The following is a 19,955-nucleotide window of genomic DNA, read 5'->3' as shown; positions in this document are numbered from 1 at the left end:
AGTCCCCGCTAACTTTAAATGAATCAGGGCACTAGGTTGTATCCAATGTTAGTTCTGCTCAGAGTAGACCCATTGACATTAATGAGCATGACTACCATACGTCTATTAATTCCAGTGGTCTAGAGCTTAGAAGGATACAATCCACTCTGTTTTATTCATAAAGCAATGACAGGAAGGGCCGGTTTTCACATCAGTTTTGGAAATAAACTAGCAATTATGCTTCAGGGTAAAGCAAAAGTGTTGACTGTTAGAGAGTCCTGTTTAAAATGTTGCTCTGATTTTCAGGGTATAGTTACTTCCAAATGAACCAGCTGGATAAAAAAAAAAAGCCCAAATGCAGTGTCCCTTATTCTTCTTGAAAATACTCTATGCAACCATTTTCACTAGTGAAGAGTTTTCAGGGTGAGAATCAAGCGAATGTTTAAATATTTTAAAGTTGTTTATTAGTGTGACGAATGCAGTTTTATAAACTTGCTAAAGAAGTCAATTTCAATAATGTTCACATAATTTTGACTAAAATCTGACAAGAAATATGGAAAACTAAACAATGGCCCACAGACTGGAAGCGTTCCATATACATCCAATTCTAAAGAAAGGGGATCCCAGGGAATGCAGTAATTATCGAACTATTGCCTTAATATCCCATGCAAGTAAAGTAATGCTCAAGATTCTACAACAAAGGCTCTTGCCATATATGGAGCGAGAAATGCCAGACGTCCAAGCTGGATTTAGAACAGGAAGAGGTACCAGAGATCATATTGCAAACATACGTTGGATAATGGAAAGGAGCAAGGAATTTCAGAAGAAAATCACCCTGTGCTTTATAGATTACAGCAAAGCCTTTGACTGTGTAGATCATGAAAAACTATGGAATGCTTTAAAAGAAATGGGGGTGCCACAGCATCTGATTGTCGTGATGTGCACCCTATACTCTGGACAAGAGGCTACTGTAAGGAGAGAATATGGAGAAACCGATTGGTTCCCCATCGGAAAGGGTGTGAGACAGGGGTGTATTTTATCACCCTATTTATTTAATCTATATGCAGAACATATCATACGGAAAGCAGGATTGGACCAAGATGAAGGAGGTGTGAAAACTGGAGGGAGAAATATCAATAATTTAAGATATGTAGACGATACCATACTACTAGCAGAAACCATTAATGATTTGAAACAAATACTGATGAAAGTTAAAGAGGAAAGCACAAAAGCAGGACTACAGCTGAATGTCAAAAAGACTAAAGTAATGACAACAGAAGATTTATGCAACTTTACAGTTGACAATGAGGACACTGAACTTGTCAAGTATTTATCAATACCGTGGCACAATCATTACCCATAAAGGAAGCCACAGACCTGAACTTACAAGATCTGAACAGGGTGGTTCATGACAGATGCTCTTGGAGGTCACTGATTCATAGGGTCGCCATAAGTCGTAGTCGACTTGGAGGCACATAACAACACAATTTTTCAATACCCATTTATGGATTTCTCCCCTTGAGCATGACAGTTCAAATGTATTCCTGATTTCATTTTTAAGATGTATAAATAACAAATTATTTCTAAGGGCTAGAATGTAAACAAGATATATACAATTACAATATAAATAGCCAGTTCTAATTATAGTAGGGGTCAGGAAACAAAAATAGTTTACAAGTCCAATAAAACATTATGGAACATCTCTCTCCCTTTTGCTTTCTCCCTACCAACTTATAAGGGTGCAGATTCTTAAGTAAAAGTTGCTACTGAAGTTTCCTTATAATAATTGACACCTCTTATGTACCTATATCACAGTGTATTTGACTATGTATAGAGCCCCAAGTGTTAGGTCAGGAACTAATGCAAATCCAAGTTCAAGCAAAAAGTTAAAACCTTCATCCAAAGAATGGCCTACATTTTTTTTAATGTAATGTTTCATAGCTAATGCTACCTATCAACGTATTTAATTCAATGTCAGATGATATGAATGTTTGCATCTTCAATTTTATATTTTGGTTGTAGCCCTTCCCCCACAATCTTCTAAACAAAGATGTCCTTCAAAAAGTTAACAAATATGTGTTAGTTACAGATAAACCTGGAGACTAGTAACACTTATTCACTGCTTTTACTGTTTAGGCATCAGGGTGTTGATGCCTATATAAATAAAGTTGAAGGGGAAATGTGCATTTTTGGACATGCCTTGGGCGCATATTAAAAATCTGTGGATGAAAGCATAATCTGTCCTAGAGTGTTTGGAATTAGTATGTAAAAGTGGCAAAACACTACATTTTAAGCTCAAAACACAAGTGCTACATCAATCCAGTGATGGCTCTGAGGGTTGTTGTTGGTGTTATATAATCATCAACATTTATTACTTGCCCTTCACCCAAGGTCAGATTACAACCATTTTAAAATACAAAATTAAAAACAATTTAAAACAACCTAAAATCCCAAAATAGGGTGGGTCCTAAAAAAAGTCTCAGGTGTCAAAGGCCAGGGTAAAAAGGTGCATCTTCAGCATTTAACTAAAACTGTACAGTGAAGTTGCCAGACGCACCTCTACTGATCTCAACACCTAAGAGGTCTGTAGGGAAGGAGGTGGTCTTTCAGATATTTGGGACCTAAGTCATCTAAGGCTTTAAACACTAGCATAAGCACCTTAAATTTAACCCATAAATGAGCTGGCAATCAATGCAGCTGTTTTAAAACAAGGATTATATGAGATCTAAAAGGAACCCCAGCCAGTAATCCGGCTGCTGTATTTTGGGCCAGTTGACGTTTCCAAGTCATCTTCAAGGCAGCCCCAGGTAGAGTGCAATAATCCCATCTGGAAGTTACCAGAGCATGGAGTACTGTGGCCAAGTCATCTCTGTCCAAAGCTGGAAAGCCAGCCAGAGATGGGAAAAGGCTGTCGGTCACCAGAATTTTGGAGAACCAAGACTAATGTTTATTTAGGACAGGTGTGAGGCCCCAAAACTGGGGATAAGAATGGGAATCAGAATTTATTCGTTTTGGGAAAGAGGGTATGAAAGTATTCGAGATTTGACCCTTGGGCAGCCTCCCACCTGAGGAGAGCTTTGAAGTATAGGTTGAGAATCTGACATTTGGCAGACAGCCCAATCCACACCTTCAAACATTCTTTTGATAGAATTCTACCAGCTGCTGAGAGTAGCCAAGTTGCTGCTTAGTCTCTTATCATCATTATTATCAATGTAATTTTCCTCCAATTATAGAGTTTCTGTGGAATGCTCTCCATAGGAAGGCTCTTCTGTAGAGGAAATGTAGAGGAAATAATGATGTACAGCCATATACAAATCAATATACTTATCGGGACATAGTATGAAGAAATATTTATATAAGCATGACTATCAAATATGTTTTTAATTGTTGTAAACTGCCCAGAGAGCTTCGGCTATGAGGCAGTATATAAATGCAATAAATAAATAAAAGTTTATTATTTACACTACCTGTAAAGATATTTATAGTGCAATCCTACATTTATTTATTCAGAAGCAAGTCCCACTGTATTCAATGGGGCTTGCTCAAACAGGGAAGCATGCAGAGAACTGCAATCTCAAGTGATAAGGAACTTCATACACCCAACCCAAAATTCAGAATCATGCCACTTTAAGCTGTTTGCAACTGTTTATATTTGTTTTTATGGTTATTATTGTGAGCTGCCTTGGTTTCCAGTCTGCAACCCTACCTCATAGGATTGTTGGAAAGACTCCATATATACACACATACTGGAGATGTAAAAATACATACACTCCATATAATAGCTTATTGTCAAAACCAGTTGGTTATTGCAGAACATTAAAAAAATAACATCAGTATTATTTTCCAACATAATAAAAGCAGTGATACCAAAGTAAGCCCTGCCTAATTGCTTTAAAAATAGGATTGGAGGTGGAGAGACAGATTTACAACACAAACACAATTCTTTGCTATGTTTACTCAAAAGTCCCATTAATTTACAGAACAATCCTAACCATGTCTACTCAAAAGTAAACTCTAGCAAATTCACTGGGGTTTACTCTGGGTATGTGGGATTAGCATTGCAACTTTACTCCCAGAAAAGCAACTACTGGATTAAAGCTTTATAATAGAAAAAACAAGTTTTCTGACTTGCAAAGCAGTGTAGCTACTGTCTTGTCAATCTCAACCTTGACTTCACTTATTAACATTCCTCCCTCTCGCTCTTACTGCTGCTATTTACAATTCCAACTTTTTCTCTTCATCTAATGGCAAAATATGCTACACACTTAACCTTGAAGTTTGAAGAAGCGGTGGACATTCTTAAATAGCCATTATTATAATCGTAATGCAGCCTGAGAGCAACAATTAAGATAACAAGCTGCCTTCTGAAGTCGAGCGGTTGTAAAGGGAGGAGGTCATAGAGAACATTAAAGTGAAATATTTACAAGCCTTAAGGCCTAGGGTTTAAACAAAGATAGAAAGAACCTAGTAATTAAACTGTAGCTCCAATTGTAACAGGCTATAAAGGAAACTCATCTACACTATCCAGGCTTTAGCTTTGAGACTACAAACTATTGAGCCTTATAACTGACGTTAGAATATAACACTCTTGCCGTGGAGTTTATCTAATGATATTCACAAGAAAAAAATGTCAAGAGCTGGGGTTACCCCCAGGAGGTGAGGAATTTTTATTATCTACTTCCCAACCGAAGATAACACAATTTTCCCCCCTAAAATCGGATATGCCCCAATCTTCGTCAGTTTCTCAAAAAAAACTCAAGGACTACCGACAATCATCAAGCCTTCACGATTGCTCCTTAGATTGTCAACTGCAAATTAAATTACCCAAGGAGGATCTACAAGCTGGAAGCCTAGCAGAAGAACTCCAGGATGCGGGTTTTATCTGCTCTTTAACCTCGAGACAGGAAGAGTTTCCCTCAGAAGTAATCACAATTGATTCAATATCTGAGCCTCAGGAATCTTGGACCTCCTTGCCAGAGAACCGAACCTCTAATAATATTTCAAACCATTTGAATGTCCCTGACATTAATTTACTGCCTCTGGGCTGGAGCATGGCAGTCACAGCAGAATTAGGCCTGATAAAGTATATTACTGAAACGAACAGCTTATTAACCACTTTAATTAAGTCAATGGGGACACTTCTCACTGGAAAATCACATCTTACTGACGTTTCTGCAAGAATCCCTAATTCTCAGAACCTCTTGATACAGACCCCTAAACCGAAAGATACAAACATAAAGACAACCCAGTCGACTAGCCGAAGACTTAAAAACTGGGAAAACAGAAAAAATCGAAGAATGTCAAAAACCCGAAGCCTATTCCAACAAGGAAAATGAATTATAAACCTCTATTTAAACTACTGGATATTTCAACTAAAACTCATCAAATACCAGTACCCGTCTGCAAAAAAACAATTACTAGAGCAAGCTCATCAAGCTCGACCCAACATAGTTCCAACTCAAGATGTGATAAGATTATAGAAGGGTCTGGGAGGGAGCTTCCAGTTCCGGTCCCGGTAAGACGCTTTCTTTCTCAGCTCTAATCTCAGCTCCCCTAATTTATAACCTGCATCCCTTCAATTCTTACCTGCCTTCTGGCAATAGAGATGGCAGGATGTCTAAAGACTTGGCAACCAGCCCAACATTGTAAATATTACTTCAAAGCCCAAGGGCAGCAGTAACTAAGATAACAAACTGCCTCCCTCCGCAGAGCGTATGTTAAAGGAGCAGGAGAAATAGGACATTAAAGTGAAATACTTATCTCCCTGCTACAAGACCCTTGAACAACCGAAACAAACCAGGGGATAATCTTCTGAGTCCTTTGCAACATTACGCATAAGAGTATTTATATATCTACTGCCAAACTTAGATACCAAAAGAATTGAATAGAGACACTGGCGTCCATTTTAAGGCTCACCCTGGCGATTACATAATGGTCCTTACGAGGAAAAAATGTCAGGAGCTAGGCATCTCCTTGGGGGAAGGGAAAACCCCCACTGAACTATTTCAACCACCTCAATCAAACATAACTCAATTCTTCCCACTGAATTCTACTATTCACTATCCCCAGTCTTTATCAACAAATAATGCAAACGATGTTCTCCAGCCACCATTCCAACATGATTGGTCATTAGACCATCAACTAACAATCAAGCCACCTAAGCATGATAATCATAGTAAAAGTCTGGCTGAAGAATTACAGGACACAGGCTTTAATTGCAATCTAACTCTGAGGGATGAGGAGATTCCCTCTGAAATATTAACAATAGACGATATAAATGAATCCCAAGAACCTAGGTGTGTCCACCCAGAGAATCAGTCCATAAATAAATCCTCAACACAGCAGAGTATGACAGGACTGAACCTGCCGACATTAGGCTGGGGAATAGCTGTTACTGAAGAATTGAGCTTGATAAAAGCCTATCTAGCCGAAACGAATAGTCTTCTCACTACTCTGATCAAGTCCTTGGGGCCGCTTCTAACAAAGGAACTAAACCCCCCTGATACCACCTCTGCTACCCAAGCTACTCAAGAATGCCTGACACAGAAGCCAGAATCGAAAGCAAAAAACGCTAAGTCCTTGCAATGGGCTTACCGGAGAGCCAACAAAACGAAGAAACCAAAGAATACAAAGAACTCTAAGCCGGTTTTAACAAAGAAAATGAATTTTAAACCTTCAATTAAGCTACTGAACACTCCAACTAAAACTCAGCTAACTCCCATCCATGCCTGCAAAACAAAAATACCCTCAATAACCAGCTCTCAACATTCAAACAAGCTAAGTCCCTTATTGGGGAAAACTAAACCCCTAACAGAGCTCAGCACAGAAACATCAGAGAATGGATCCAGGATTTCAGATACCAACAAACGTACCGATGCCCACCTATTTCCGGACAGATACTGCAACATCTCAAATTGGAACTTACAATTGGCGAGAGACAAACTGGCAGTAACTTTCTTATCTACGCCATTGGAGCAGAGTTTGACTACATGGATAAAACAACATTTTGAATCCTGTCTCAGACTTTATTCTCAGAACATTTCATTCAAGAACTGCGTTAAGCATGTGTCTCATTTTTATTCACACTTTCCCGAAAGACGCGTCATTTTCACCTTCCAATCGATATCCATCGCTGAAAGGATTTACAAAATTAGGGAAGCCCTCTATCCCCATGGCATTTGAATTCACCGCTATTTTGTAAATAAGGCTCCACTCAACTCATTGATTAGCTGTTCCCTCCTGCAATCATGGGAAGAAAGAGCTCAGCCTCAGACACCCTCTACTCATCAGAACAGCTTTGAGCTCCCCATTCGGACTAATCCCACGGCCCAATGCCAAATTCAACCTCATTGGCAGGAGGGCCTAGATCATGAAGAGCCTCTCTCTATGGAATTGTATGACCGTCTATCTAAACCAGATCAGGAAGGAATAATTAAGACACCGGTTCATTTTAACCAAAGCTTAACTAAACAATGCTCTGAACCAAACAGAGCTGCCGCCCCCCAAGCCTCCCCCTTAGCTGCAGATAACTTTAAGAAATTTCCCTCTAGAACTATGACTAACCAATCTCTTTCACATAGCCTGCTACCCAACAATAGTAATAGCCCCCTAACTCCAGATAAAGGAAGGGAGGTACTTAGACGTCAACATTATGATCCGATTCCGGGTGTAGCCAGGCCATCAACTAGCTCTGCTTGGCTTGAGATGCGTTACCTGCAACCCAAAGAATTGGGCTCCCCGACCACTAATCGGAAGATAAAACCAAACCCCTCCCTCAGAACAACACAAGCTCCTGGATTAAATTCTAATGTCATCCCACTGTCCCCAGAAATACATATTATTGTTCCATATCCATGACATCAGCCAAAGTAACAACTAAAACAAACAGCCCAATGCCCAATTCCAGCCCTCGGGCAGGCTTTATTCTACCTCGTGTCATGTTGATGGACCCTCCTTTTTTCATACTACTATGAATTTTTCTCCAATATTTTATTTTGATGTTTTATTAATTAGCTACCCAACATCTTCATACCTGTCCGATACAATATACCATATACACCCATAGATTTTATATTCTTATGTATTATAACCCTCTTTATGTATATGCATTTTTATGAACTGGTATTTCCACAATTGTTATGGGTCTATGACCGCAATAAACATTTGATTTGATTTGATTTATAGAAGGGTGTGACTTAGTGAACGATGGATATGAACTTCTCGCACAAGAGTCTGAAAAACCATACAATGTGCCCTTCCTTCCTACCAGTTTTCATAATGCTTCACACTGGAAACTAAAGAGATAAGCTAGCGGTTACAATCTCTTCAAAGACGCCGGAATTTTGGTCAACGTCCTCGACAAGACAATACTTCTTGTCTTCAGCTATACCTTCCGGACGCCCACTACAAAAATTACATTAAACATGTAACCCACCTGTATTCTTATGCGCCTGATAGGCGAGCCATATTCACCTTACATTCGTCACATTTTGCAGACCGGATCTATAAAATTAGGGATGATCTTTTAAATCATGGCATTTTGATACAATGATATTTCCTCAACAAAGCTCTACCTATTCCGTTAGTTAATCCACTCCTATCAAGGACGAGAAACGAAGGGCCCCGGTTTCAGGCCAATACTACCAACTTGAGAAGTCAGGAATATCCAGCTGCTCCATCCTTACAAATTCAAAACCAATTTGGGGTGGAAAATGATTTAGAAGAAGATGGGCCTCTAAGACAGGAGGGTTTTGTCTCTGAAGAACTTCTCCTCTTGGAATCATTCGGTTGCTTGCCTAAATTAGAATCATAAACAGATTATACCAGCTTATCCAAAGCTTGAAAAAGGGAAGTCTTAAAAGTAAAGAAGTTGCCCCCTTTCAATCTTCTGTATTAGTCCCCGATGATTTCATCATCCCCTCCCCAACAAATCTTTCTAATCAATTTCCCCTACAATTCCTACCACCAAGTAATAACACCAGTCATATGCTCTTGGATAAAAAGACGAGTTCAGATGGCTTCCAACATCGCGATCCGATATCGGACTCAGCAAAGCCTGCGACCAGTGCTGCTTGGTTAGAGATGCGTATGTTGCAACCAGAAGAACAGGACTCTCCGGATAGATTTCGAAAGATCAATTCGGATTCCCCACAGAGGACAGTTATAAAATCTCGAGTCATCTCTAATGTCAGCACATTAATCCCAACAGTAAATATTATTACTCCATGCCCATGACAGCTGTCATACACAACAAACAAAAGCTACGTTTCATTGAACATCCCTAAATATCGGAAAAAAGACAAAATATCGGATCAACTGGAAGCAAGTTTGCCAATATCCATACTATCCTGGAACATTGCCGGCTGGAAGAGCAAGACGGCAGACTTAGATCTAATACAGTTCCTTCAAACATTCGATATTATTCTTCTCCAGGAAACGTGGCTTACCACTGAAGAGACAATAGGCCTCCAAGGATATAAATCTTGGCTAAAGCCCGCAATTAAATTCACAACAAAAGGCCGTGGTAGAGGGGGATTAGCCATACTGGTTGCCACTCATCTTATTTGCCAAGTAATAGATCTTAACCTGGAAGTTCCGGACCCAATCTTAGCATTGGGCTTGAGGATCCCTGGTCTTCCACCTTTTATTTGTGTTAATATCTATATTCCCCCGGCAAATTCTAGCCAGCAAGTATCTTCCTGGCCATTGCTAGAATCATATTTGGAAACTCTCCAAGTTGGATATCCATTCTACGAACTTCTCCTGGGGGGAGGATGGGCTCAACTTTTCCCAAGGTTGACGATATCTCTAATGACTTGCCGGTGAGTCTCCCAATCACAAGTAGATTCGCTAGGGACCCAATAGTAAACAAATATGGCCTAGCCCTATTTCAACTAATACAAAAATTTCAACTTGCCTGCCTCAATGGCTCCCCCTTGGACCTTTCCAAAGGCTCTTTCACATACCTTGCAAGGACAGGATCCAGCTTAGTCGATTACATTCTAGGGACACACTCCTTGATAAATAGAGCCAACGAATTCAGTGTCCTACCGAGACCAGAAAGTGATCATTTTCCACTAAAGATAACCTTGATGACCTCTTTAAATAGAGTCGCTCCTCCAGAGGTCCGTAAATTAGGATCCCAGTACGTTCGCAAACGCCTTAAATGGTCACAGGAGATAGGGACAAGGGCCCATGGCTTCTTGTTAACAAACTTCTTTTCCCATCTACACCATTTGGCCATTACTGACTTTCACAGCTGTCTAAAGGCATATGAGTCTATAATAGAAGAGCTTAGCCCTAGGATTGTAGCCTTAACGCTGGCTTCAGTCCCTCTCCAACACAGAACATGGTTCGACAAAGAATGTAGAAGTTCCAAAAAACAACTTCTTAAACACATCAAAGCATTCCGATCTGACAATCGACCTGCCATTTTTCAACAGCTAATTGTATGGAGACAAGCCTATAAAGCTCTACTTAAAACCAAGAAAAAACTATACTTTCAAGCAAATTGGAGAGCAGTAGCAAGAGCGTCCCGTAGTAGCAATGAAACAGAATTTTGGAAACTCTTGCAGGGGAATTTTGACTTTGTAACCCATACTCCCATCCCTCCTATTATGCTAGAAGAATGGGTGTCCCACTTTAATTCAATCTTTGGAAGTTTATCCCCCCAAAAACCTGTAGTCATTGCGAAGGCCTTGAGCGGTCTTTCGTCCTGGCCTCCGGTTACTGCTGATGAAATCGGGACATTGATTTCCTCCCTGAAAGCAGGAAAAGCTCCAGGAGAAGACATGTTACCCCCCGATTTCCTAATACAAGACTTATCCTGGTGGGCCCCCCTTCTAGCAGCCCTCTTCACTTATATAAACAACACTGGAAACATCCCACAGGGCTGGTTAACTAGTATAGTGGCCCCTATTTTCAAAAAAGGCGACCCTACAAAACCGGCAAACTATCGACCTATAAGCCTCTTAAATGTTGCATCGAAGCTGTACAGTCGACTCCTTCTTAATAAATTAAAAGACTGGGACCAGGCAAATTCGATAATTTGCAAAGAACAGGCTGGTTTCAGACCCAACATGAGTACAATAGACCAGGCATTTATACTGCAACACCTAATTCAAAAAACAAGATCTAAAGTTTTTCCATCTTTATATATTGCCTTTGTTGACTTTTCGGCAGCTTTCGATACAGTAGATAGAGGGCTCCTCTGGCGAAAACTGGCCCAGACAAATATAGACCTTAGGTTGTACTGGTTGATTAGAGCTCTTTACCAGTTTAACGTAATCCAGGTGAGACAAGGGCCCAATGGTAATCTTTCCACCAAAATACCAGTATACAGGGGGGTCAAGCAAGGGTGCCTATTGGCCCCATTTTTATTTAACTTTTTTATAAATGACATCGTTGTGGCATTGACATTGCTTTCCTTTTTTCCCCCCTCTATTGGTACTAAAAAAATTTCCATTCTTCTATATGCTGATGATGTGGCCTTATGCTCTTTAACAAAATAGGTCTTAAGCATATGATTCAAAAACTGGAAGAGTACTGTCACTCCCAGAATCTTACGATCAACCAAGCTAAATCCAAAATAATGGTCTGTGGCAAGTATATGAAAGCTAGTAATAAATGGTCAATTAATGGAGTACAAATAGAACAGGTTTCAACATTCAAATATCTGGGTATCCATTTGTCTAATAGACTCTCTTGGATCCCGCAGATAAAGGCTGCAACTCTAGTTGGTTCCAGAGCCCTTGGCTCAGCCAAAATTTTTTTCTTTACACGAGGGGGTCAGTTCGTCCCCCCTATGATAAAAATTTTAAAGGCCAAAATACTCTCGAAGATTCTATATGGCGTAGAATTGTGGGGAGTCGCTGCCAATTCCAATTTGGATATTACAAAATATCTTTATGAGGCAAGTGCTAGGCCTTCCGCCCAGGACCCCAGCAGCCCATCTTAGAGCTGAGCTGGGCCTGCCTTCTGTCACAGCTCGTATTGACTTAGCCTATTTGTGATTCTGGCTTCGGATTTTTAACATGGAGGATTCAGCCCTAGTCAAGCTATGTTGGAATGATCAATTGTTATCGGGAGGTTGGGTGATGATTTGTCAGTCGATTCTTTCAAAATATGACCTCCCTCAAACCAAATTGATGGAATTTAGTAAAATTGGCCTTCGCAACTGGATTTTTGACTGTGACGCCGCCCAGGATCGAGCGTCCATAGTAACGGCCTCTTTTTCAGTTTGGTTTCCAGGTTTCAAACTTAATCACTTCATGTCAAAATATTTAGACGTCCTAGATAGTGCCCCGGTTAGAAGAGCTTTTACAGCTCTGCGTTTTCAAGTAATGCCCACGGCATATCTTGAGGGACGGTTTCGCGGCATTCCAGTGATACAGCGTCAATGTATCTATGGCTGTAAGGCAGTTGAGGAGATTGTTCATTATTTATTTCATTGTCCTCTATATGAAGACCCTAGGAAAAAATTTTTAAACCCCTTTTTAAATTATTTGACACCTTGCTCGGATAGAGATAAGGTTATCATGCTTTTATTCGACAATTTTAGTCCAATGACTCTCGCGGTAGCCAACTTTGCATTGGCTGCTCAAAAACTGATGGAGTCCTTTGTTAAAGAGAGGACTGTTATGTCATAGCCTCTTCGTTTATACTGTCAATGGTCATTGCCACAATATATGTATATTCTCTTGCATATGGCCTATGGCTAAATTTGCAATAAAGTTTATTGTATTGTACAAATCTGAAAGGGCGGGATTAGAGCAGCCAGCGACAAGCTCATTTAACAGAAGTTGCGGGGTGGTTGGCTGACGTTTTGGTGTATATCTCGGGAATCAGACCACCTAGAAACTTTTTCTTTTAGATGAAAGCCGAGAGCAGAGATTAAGGTGACTCACCCAGGGACCTGGACAGCACCCCAAAAATCCAGAGTCTCCGGGCAAGAATCAGAGACCTGGTAACCCTAAAGTACTCCTAACTTATTCTTTCCACTCTTTTCTGGTTTGGGTCAAGAAATGGATTTATCATAAACAGTACAGATTCTCATGCTACGTTATATTTATAAAATTGAACTGGAAGAAATTCTTATGCTGCTAAAGCTCACCTCATATCTTTCCGGTCTAGAAAATAGGGCAGGTGTGGGGAAACTCTGACCCTCCAGATGTTGTTGAACTGCAACTTCCACTATTCCTGGCTATTGGCCATGCTTGCTGGGGCTGATGTAGTTGCAGTTCAGCAACATCTGGAGGGCCAGAGGTTCCCCACATGTGAAATAGGGACTGAAGTTGGGGCACACTTACTGCCACTTCTAAATTCCTGTTATTCTGACACTGTAGTGATATTACACAGGTGTTGCAGGGAAGCACATTTGTGCACATTTCTAAATCTATTCTGTCTATAGAGGAATCTCCTTCCCCCGCCACACACTGCTATGGCCTTGCCTGGCATAAAAGCAATACAAAGTACATGTGTGATACGTAAATGGCAATAAAAGGATGTGATTAGACACAAAGCTCAAATAAAAATGTTTTAATCAAAGAGACAAAGGTGACATCCATACCATACATTTCAAGCACTCTTATGCCACTTTAAAAAGTCATGGCTTCTCCCAAAGAATCCTGGTTGCTGGAAATTGTAGCTCTGTGAGCAGCAGCACTCTTAACAATTTACAGTTCCCAGGATTCTTTGGGGGAAGCCATGACTGTTAAAATGGTATAATACTGCTTTAAATGTATGGTGTGGATGTGACGATTGATTGATTGATTGATTGATTATTTGATTTATATCCCGCCCTTCCTCTCAGCAGGAGCCCATGAAGGCAAAGGTGACCCATGCCTGTTTATAAATTATATAGGAAAATGTTTCCAAGTCAACAAATAAGAGCATCAATAGCAACAAAAAAAAGAAGCAAAGCCAGCAACAATAACAGTCTTGTTTAAAATGATCCAGCTTTTAGCTTCCTATTTGAGCACTGTCCTGGTACCTTCTACAACACCCACGTGAAAAAGCATAGAAGGAAATCTGGAGAGAGCTGAAGCCAGTTGTATCTGTGCAAATTGCTGAGAGGACTCTTTACCAAATCCTATGGAAAAGCAAGTCTGGACTACAGATTCTTGGTCTTTCCCCCCCCTTTCTTTTTTTGCAAAATGTTATGAAACATGAGCTAACCATAACCAGTCCTCAAGGGAGTGAGATTGCGGCAATAAATTTTCATGTTCCAGAACAGATGGCTATGCCACATGAAGAAAACAAAATCTATCAAGCTCTGTAAAATGAGAAGAAATTTATTCTCCCACATCCAATTAAGCCTCTTCTAGCATACTGTTCCACATGTGGTAACATAGACATTCTGTATGAGTACCATGACATTGCTTTTAGTCTCCTCTGTCTCGACCTGGTTGCCATAAATCAGCCCAGGCTGTGAGTAATGCTGAAGGAGCTAAATGTTCAGAATTTGTGTCTGTCTGTTTTATTAGCTAGCCCAGAGTAAACTGGGGGCTATCGTTCAATGTCAGGTTCAGTACCCAATGACCCAATATGTTAAAATTGTGTCAGCCACAAATCAAGGGTATAATGAAGTCTGAGAAGTGGTCTATGCTGATTTATTAGGGCATCTGTCTGACTATAGACAATCTAGTGTTGCCCTTGGATAGCATTAGCTATTCCCATGGTTTTTCACATATCAGACCTCTCTTTAAAAGAAAAACACCTCTAATAAAGCCGAAGCGACTTGTAAAAAAAAGATAATTTCACAATGCTTTGATTATTTGGTTGGAATGGTTAACAATGAATAATGTGAGTTAGTATGGAAATGTTAACAGTAAGCACAATGATATGAATACGATCACTCAAAATGGAAGGAATTTGGATGCACAATTATGTGAGTACAATAATTCAAAATCGAAGAATTTGGATGCTGTCTGAAATAGTGAAATTGCAAGGGTTTAAGAGACAAAAATCAACAATCTGAAATATTTGGAGGGAAATTGTTTTCCTCTGTTGACATTATGAATGCAATGTATTGTCTGGATCTTAGCACATGCAAGATTTTTGCTATGTCGTAACTCCTTTCTTTCTTTCTTTCTTTCTTTCTCTACATTTCTGTATATTGCCAAGTGTATCTGAATTGCTGAAATTAAATAAATGTCAAACTTAATAAAAATGATGTTCAAATCAACCACTTAATTTTATTCTGTATTTCTGATAGGGAGAATTACAAATTGAAGCATTGCTTTAATCCTGAAAAGTATGTATAGTCAGTCAAAGTTTAGAAAGTTTTTCTGTCCATAACTATTTCTGACTTTCTTACTCATCCATTAATTTCTATACTGATTGGGTCGTTTGTTAATCAAACAAAGTGCTTTTTTAATGAATAGTTTATTAGGATTTTCACATTATTACAATAAAACTGTACAATCCCTTATCCCTCCCCGCCCAGCTCCCTCACCTCCCTCTGCCCTCATGCCCCTTTTCTCTGATTTTCAGTTGTTTGGTGTGGGTTTTTTTAGCATTCAGGTTCATATGCTCAGGTGATCATTAAGGTAAATGATTGTCAATGTTCTTTTGTTATCTTTCTTCATACACAATTTCAGGCAGTGAGACAGTGCCTGGTGAGACACTGGACAGACTGAAGGCCAGATGGCTGCCACTTTAAGGATGTCGGTTTCCAGTGAAGGGGTGGAGTCTGGAGCAATAGTCAGCCTAGAGAGTCTATAATGGCTCAGTTAACATCAACCACTAAACACAACATAACATTTATTTTCTGGGACTTGTCCAGGGTTCTAAAGGACCTGTCCCTATCCATCCTGGTTTCTTAATTCTGGTTCTCAGCCTTTGAGTGATATAGTACCTGCCTGTCGGTCACCACTTATTGCTATCTGCCCCAGATCAGCTTCCTCCAAACTCCTCCATGGGCTTTTTATCATGATGACCAGACATCTTCCCACAAGCATTAGGTTGTTCTCGTAAATTTTGATAGATCATAGCTTTAATTTAGACATATTTTATTAAGTTTATGTTCTTCAAGTTAAAATTAAGATTCAAGTATAAGAATATGGCTACAGTTCTAAACTCATTTACCTGGGAGTAAGCCTCATTGAACAGTAGGACTTCTGAGTAGATATGCATAGGATTGCATTGTCAGGCTGCAATCCTGTTCTCATTTGCCTTGGAGTAAACCCCATTGTACTCAATAAGACTTACTTTTGAGGATAAGACTGCAAATTATACTTCCCTGGTTCAGTCTTTACATGTAGGTTTTTGAACATTTTGCCTTTAAAGTCTACTCAGAAGTAAGCCCCATTGAGATTTACTCCCAGGTAAATGTGTATAGGATTGCAACATAAAATATGTGGAAATGCAGCCATTTGTTCCAAGTGATAATACGTTGTAAGCTAAGCATCAGGTTGAGTAAACTGAACCATGCAACAGCTTTCCTAGAAAACACAGCCTTTTTTAAAAAAAGTCACACTTTTCCAAATGTTGTAATGCAATTCTCCACCCAAAGAATGTGTATAAAAATATGTGCATTAGTGAAAATGCATAAATTAGTGAAATTACACACACCGATGCATTCTGTTTTACAAATTGCTTGCAGAAATTTATATACTAGGCAAACATACAGAAATTGTATACAATTGCATACAGAAATGTGTATATTGGGAGAAATGTTCATGAAAATGCACACATGTTCATATGGACCATTTTTTACACAAAGGCAAATGTATGTGGAACTGGGGTAAATCAAGCTTAAGAGGGGAGAAATGAGAAAAACCAGAATTGACCTATTGTCCAGCCATACTCTGCAGTACTTCTTCTAAGTAAATATGAATAGGATCGCACCACTTATGGGGACAAATGACAATTACCTCCACACATCCCACCGCTGCTCTTCCAGTTGTGTCAGCAAATGGTCAATGTATCTATTCGTGTCCATATATTCCTGTAAGAAAGGAAATTGTTCAGTTAATTGATTTGTGAGTTTCAAAAAATGTTGATTGACACTTTAAAAATAGCAGTTTCTTGCACCTGTATTTTATCATACTATGTCTTTATTTATTTATTGCTTTCCATAAGGCAACATGAAACTATTTACAATAAAATAAAAACAGGTGGTAGTCAATGCTAGTTCTACTCAGAGCAGACCCATTGAAATTTAGAGACATGATTAACTTGGGTTCATTAATTTCAGTAGGTCCACTCTGAGTAGGATTTTGTTGAATACAATCTTATATATAAAACAGTTATGTATATAAAAACAATTAAAACAATTGCAAGCTGTTTTTTAAAAAAGTGTATATAAAACCAAAGTGAAGCACATAAAATCAATTCAAATTCAGTACAGATGGTGTTAATAGTAGCTTTGGGGAAATGGCATAGGGAAAGGGTTAAAAGATCAGGATATCCTATCATGGATATCCCAGGTCATATATAATTTGAGCATGGAAAGCATATTAATTGAAGTCACATAAGTGTTCAACAGCAGTTGCAAAGAGAATAACAGATTAGTGAGACTTTGTGAGTGACCACATCTTGTCACCTTCTACCAACCTGAGATGTTTGTGTCATGTTTTAGTTAAATTTAATGGGTTGGATCCAGACTTTGTTCCTGACATCAGAAGAAAATAAAGAATAGTTGCTGATTGCCCCCTTCCCCTGTATCTCCGAGCGTCACCTACTACACTGATCTTGAGAATTTGGAGACCCTTCAGAATAGTGTAGGAGGTGGTGTAGGGGTTGTAGGGAGAAGGGGAACTGGCAAAAATTTCCACCACTTCACCAGCAGGACCCTTCTGCTGGATCAAAAGCCTTCCATGGATAGAAGCAGCCTTTCCATCCAAGGAAGGCGAAGACTGGATCTAACCCAATGTAAACAAACAAAAAAGGCAATCAGAAGTTCATACAATGTATTCTCTTATTGTTTTATATCACTATTTGAAAAACTGTTTTAAAAGAGAGACACTGAATTGTAACCTTGTTAAAGAATGTTCCTCATTGTAAGTAAGTAATGAGTAAGTCATCAGAACTTCTCTAGTGTTTTATACACTCACCACAACACAAACTATACCCCTCCTTGAGTGTAACATTGGCTTTATTATTGATTGAGAGGATGTGTGACTGTGGAATTCTGTATTGTATAATGACAGGTCTTTGTTCAGCCATTTCTCCTAATTGAAAAGTGCAAGGTGGAAATGCTATGAATAATGTAACATTACTACATCTCTTGTCAACATGAAGATATATGTTACAAGAGAACTATCTATTTCATGTACAGTGGATGCATTTTATTTTCCCAGCATTTTCAGAAGTTCCCCTGGTAACATCTCAGCTCCTGAAATGAGAGTAGATGTCTTAATGTTGAGTGACTATCAGAAAAGATATGCAGTGAAATATGAGTTTATGGATACCTGTGCATTCTTTTTTTGGAAGACCAAATTCCACACTAATAATTGGTTGAATTGCAAATTTGCCTGTGCCAGAGTTTTGTTTTTGACTTTAATTTTGGATAACATCATGGCATACATTGGGCTGTGTTCCATATCAAGTGAAATTGTAGATTAGAAAGATTTATGACATTTGGGAGGGGGAATGAATGGTGATACATGCTTAGACCTAATGGGTTGCAAGCATAGTTGCCCTTCCATGAACAAAAGGGACAGAGAGTCAGTGGAGATTCCACTGCAGAAAAGGAGGAGAGAGGTGATAATTGCTTTTCCTGCTTTCCCCTACCTCACATCCTAGTGCCCCTTCCCACAGGTTCCCCCAACCCCTCTGAAGCAGCTTTCGGGACAGAGGGGGAGTACAAGTGCAAAGAGGAATTGGTGAAAATTGCCTCTCCTCCCATGTACAGGAGCATGCAGTGAGCAAAACTCCGCTCAGAGAAAGTCTGGATCCTACAATACTTACTTTCCTAATGAAATTGGCATTTTGAGTCTTCTGAGGTTATATTGACTATCAAAATGACGGTCAAAAATGAACCTAAGGAAAAGCATTTATCATCTATTCCAAATTTTAAAGCATATATATTTTAATGTCCGTTATTTTAATATCACGCTGCTGCCATTAGGAAATAATGGCCAGATGTCCACCTGCACTGTACTGCAAGCCCAGTGATCTACTCTGTCACTAATGAGAGCTCCTGTTGCAGGATTTTTGTTGTGGATCTTAGGAAAACCAATTAACAATGATATGTAACTAAGACGTTTAAACCATCTTCAAAAGAGGGTAGCTGAACATGCAGAAACCAGATACTAGAATGTACATCTTTTGCTAAGAATATCTCAAACACTGAATTGTCAGGAAGTTATTTCAGACAGTAAGTCTGGAGAACAGAATTACATTTGAAATGAGGTTTGTTTTTTCCACCAAAAACTTAAAAAGAAAGGAAAGGCAGTATATCTGTTAAAGCTGAGGCCCCGTAAAGCCAGTTTAAAATGAAACTCCCAAGGAAGCCTTCACATCCAGTCATATAAATCAATCCATTTTCTCAATCCAGGCCAGGTGGACTACAATTCCCATCATCCTGACCTTGACCATGCTTGGTGGGGCTAATGGAATGCTGAACAACATCTGGAAGGCATTACATAGGCTATCCCAATCTAGGTTGTTAAATAAACAGTAAAATACAGAACTCTACTAATTGAAAACTTCCCATCCACCCATTATTCTAGGTATTCTGGATCAAGATTAGATACTTTAATGGGGGGGGGGTTACTAGCAAGATATTTATCATTATGTGGGAATGTGCATGGGTACTTGTACAACCAATCACTGTGCCTTTGCATGGTGATCAAACATACACACAACATGGAACAAATAATCGGTGGTATTTTATGCTAGTCTTACTCATAGCAGACCCGTTGAAGTTAATAGACATGATTAACTTAGATTCATTAATTTCATTGTTCTACTCTGAACAGGGCTTGAATGTCATGACCTTGAGATCATCCATGGTGAAGGGCAGGATATAA

The 19,955-nt window shown here is 39.3% G+C and overlaps 1 protein-coding gene across 3 annotated transcripts in view; it reads right to left on the bottom strand.

Moving 5' to 3' along the window:
* The window catches only part of NCKAP5 (NCK associated protein 5), a 969,055-nt gene that overhangs the window by 678,675 nt on the left and 270,425 nt on the right, over positions 1–19,955 (bottom strand). For all 3 annotated transcript variants that reach the window (XM_061608949.1, XM_061608950.1, XM_061608951.1), the window contains exon 7: positions 16,854–16,927. In XM_061608949.1, coding sequence (XP_061464933.1) covers positions 16,854–16,927 — 74 coding nt within the window. The remainder of the gene's footprint in view (positions 1–16,853; positions 16,928–19,955) is intronic.

The sequence above is a fragment of the Rhineura floridana genome, chromosome 2 (assembly GCF_030035675.1).
Source record: "Rhineura floridana isolate rRhiFlo1 chromosome 2, rRhiFlo1.hap2, whole genome shotgun sequence".
Lineage (NCBI taxonomy): Eukaryota > Metazoa > Chordata > Lepidosauria > Squamata > Rhineuridae > Rhineura > Rhineura floridana.
Note: the sequence above shows the minus strand (reverse complement) of the source record. Positions and strands in the feature narration are given on the sequence as shown.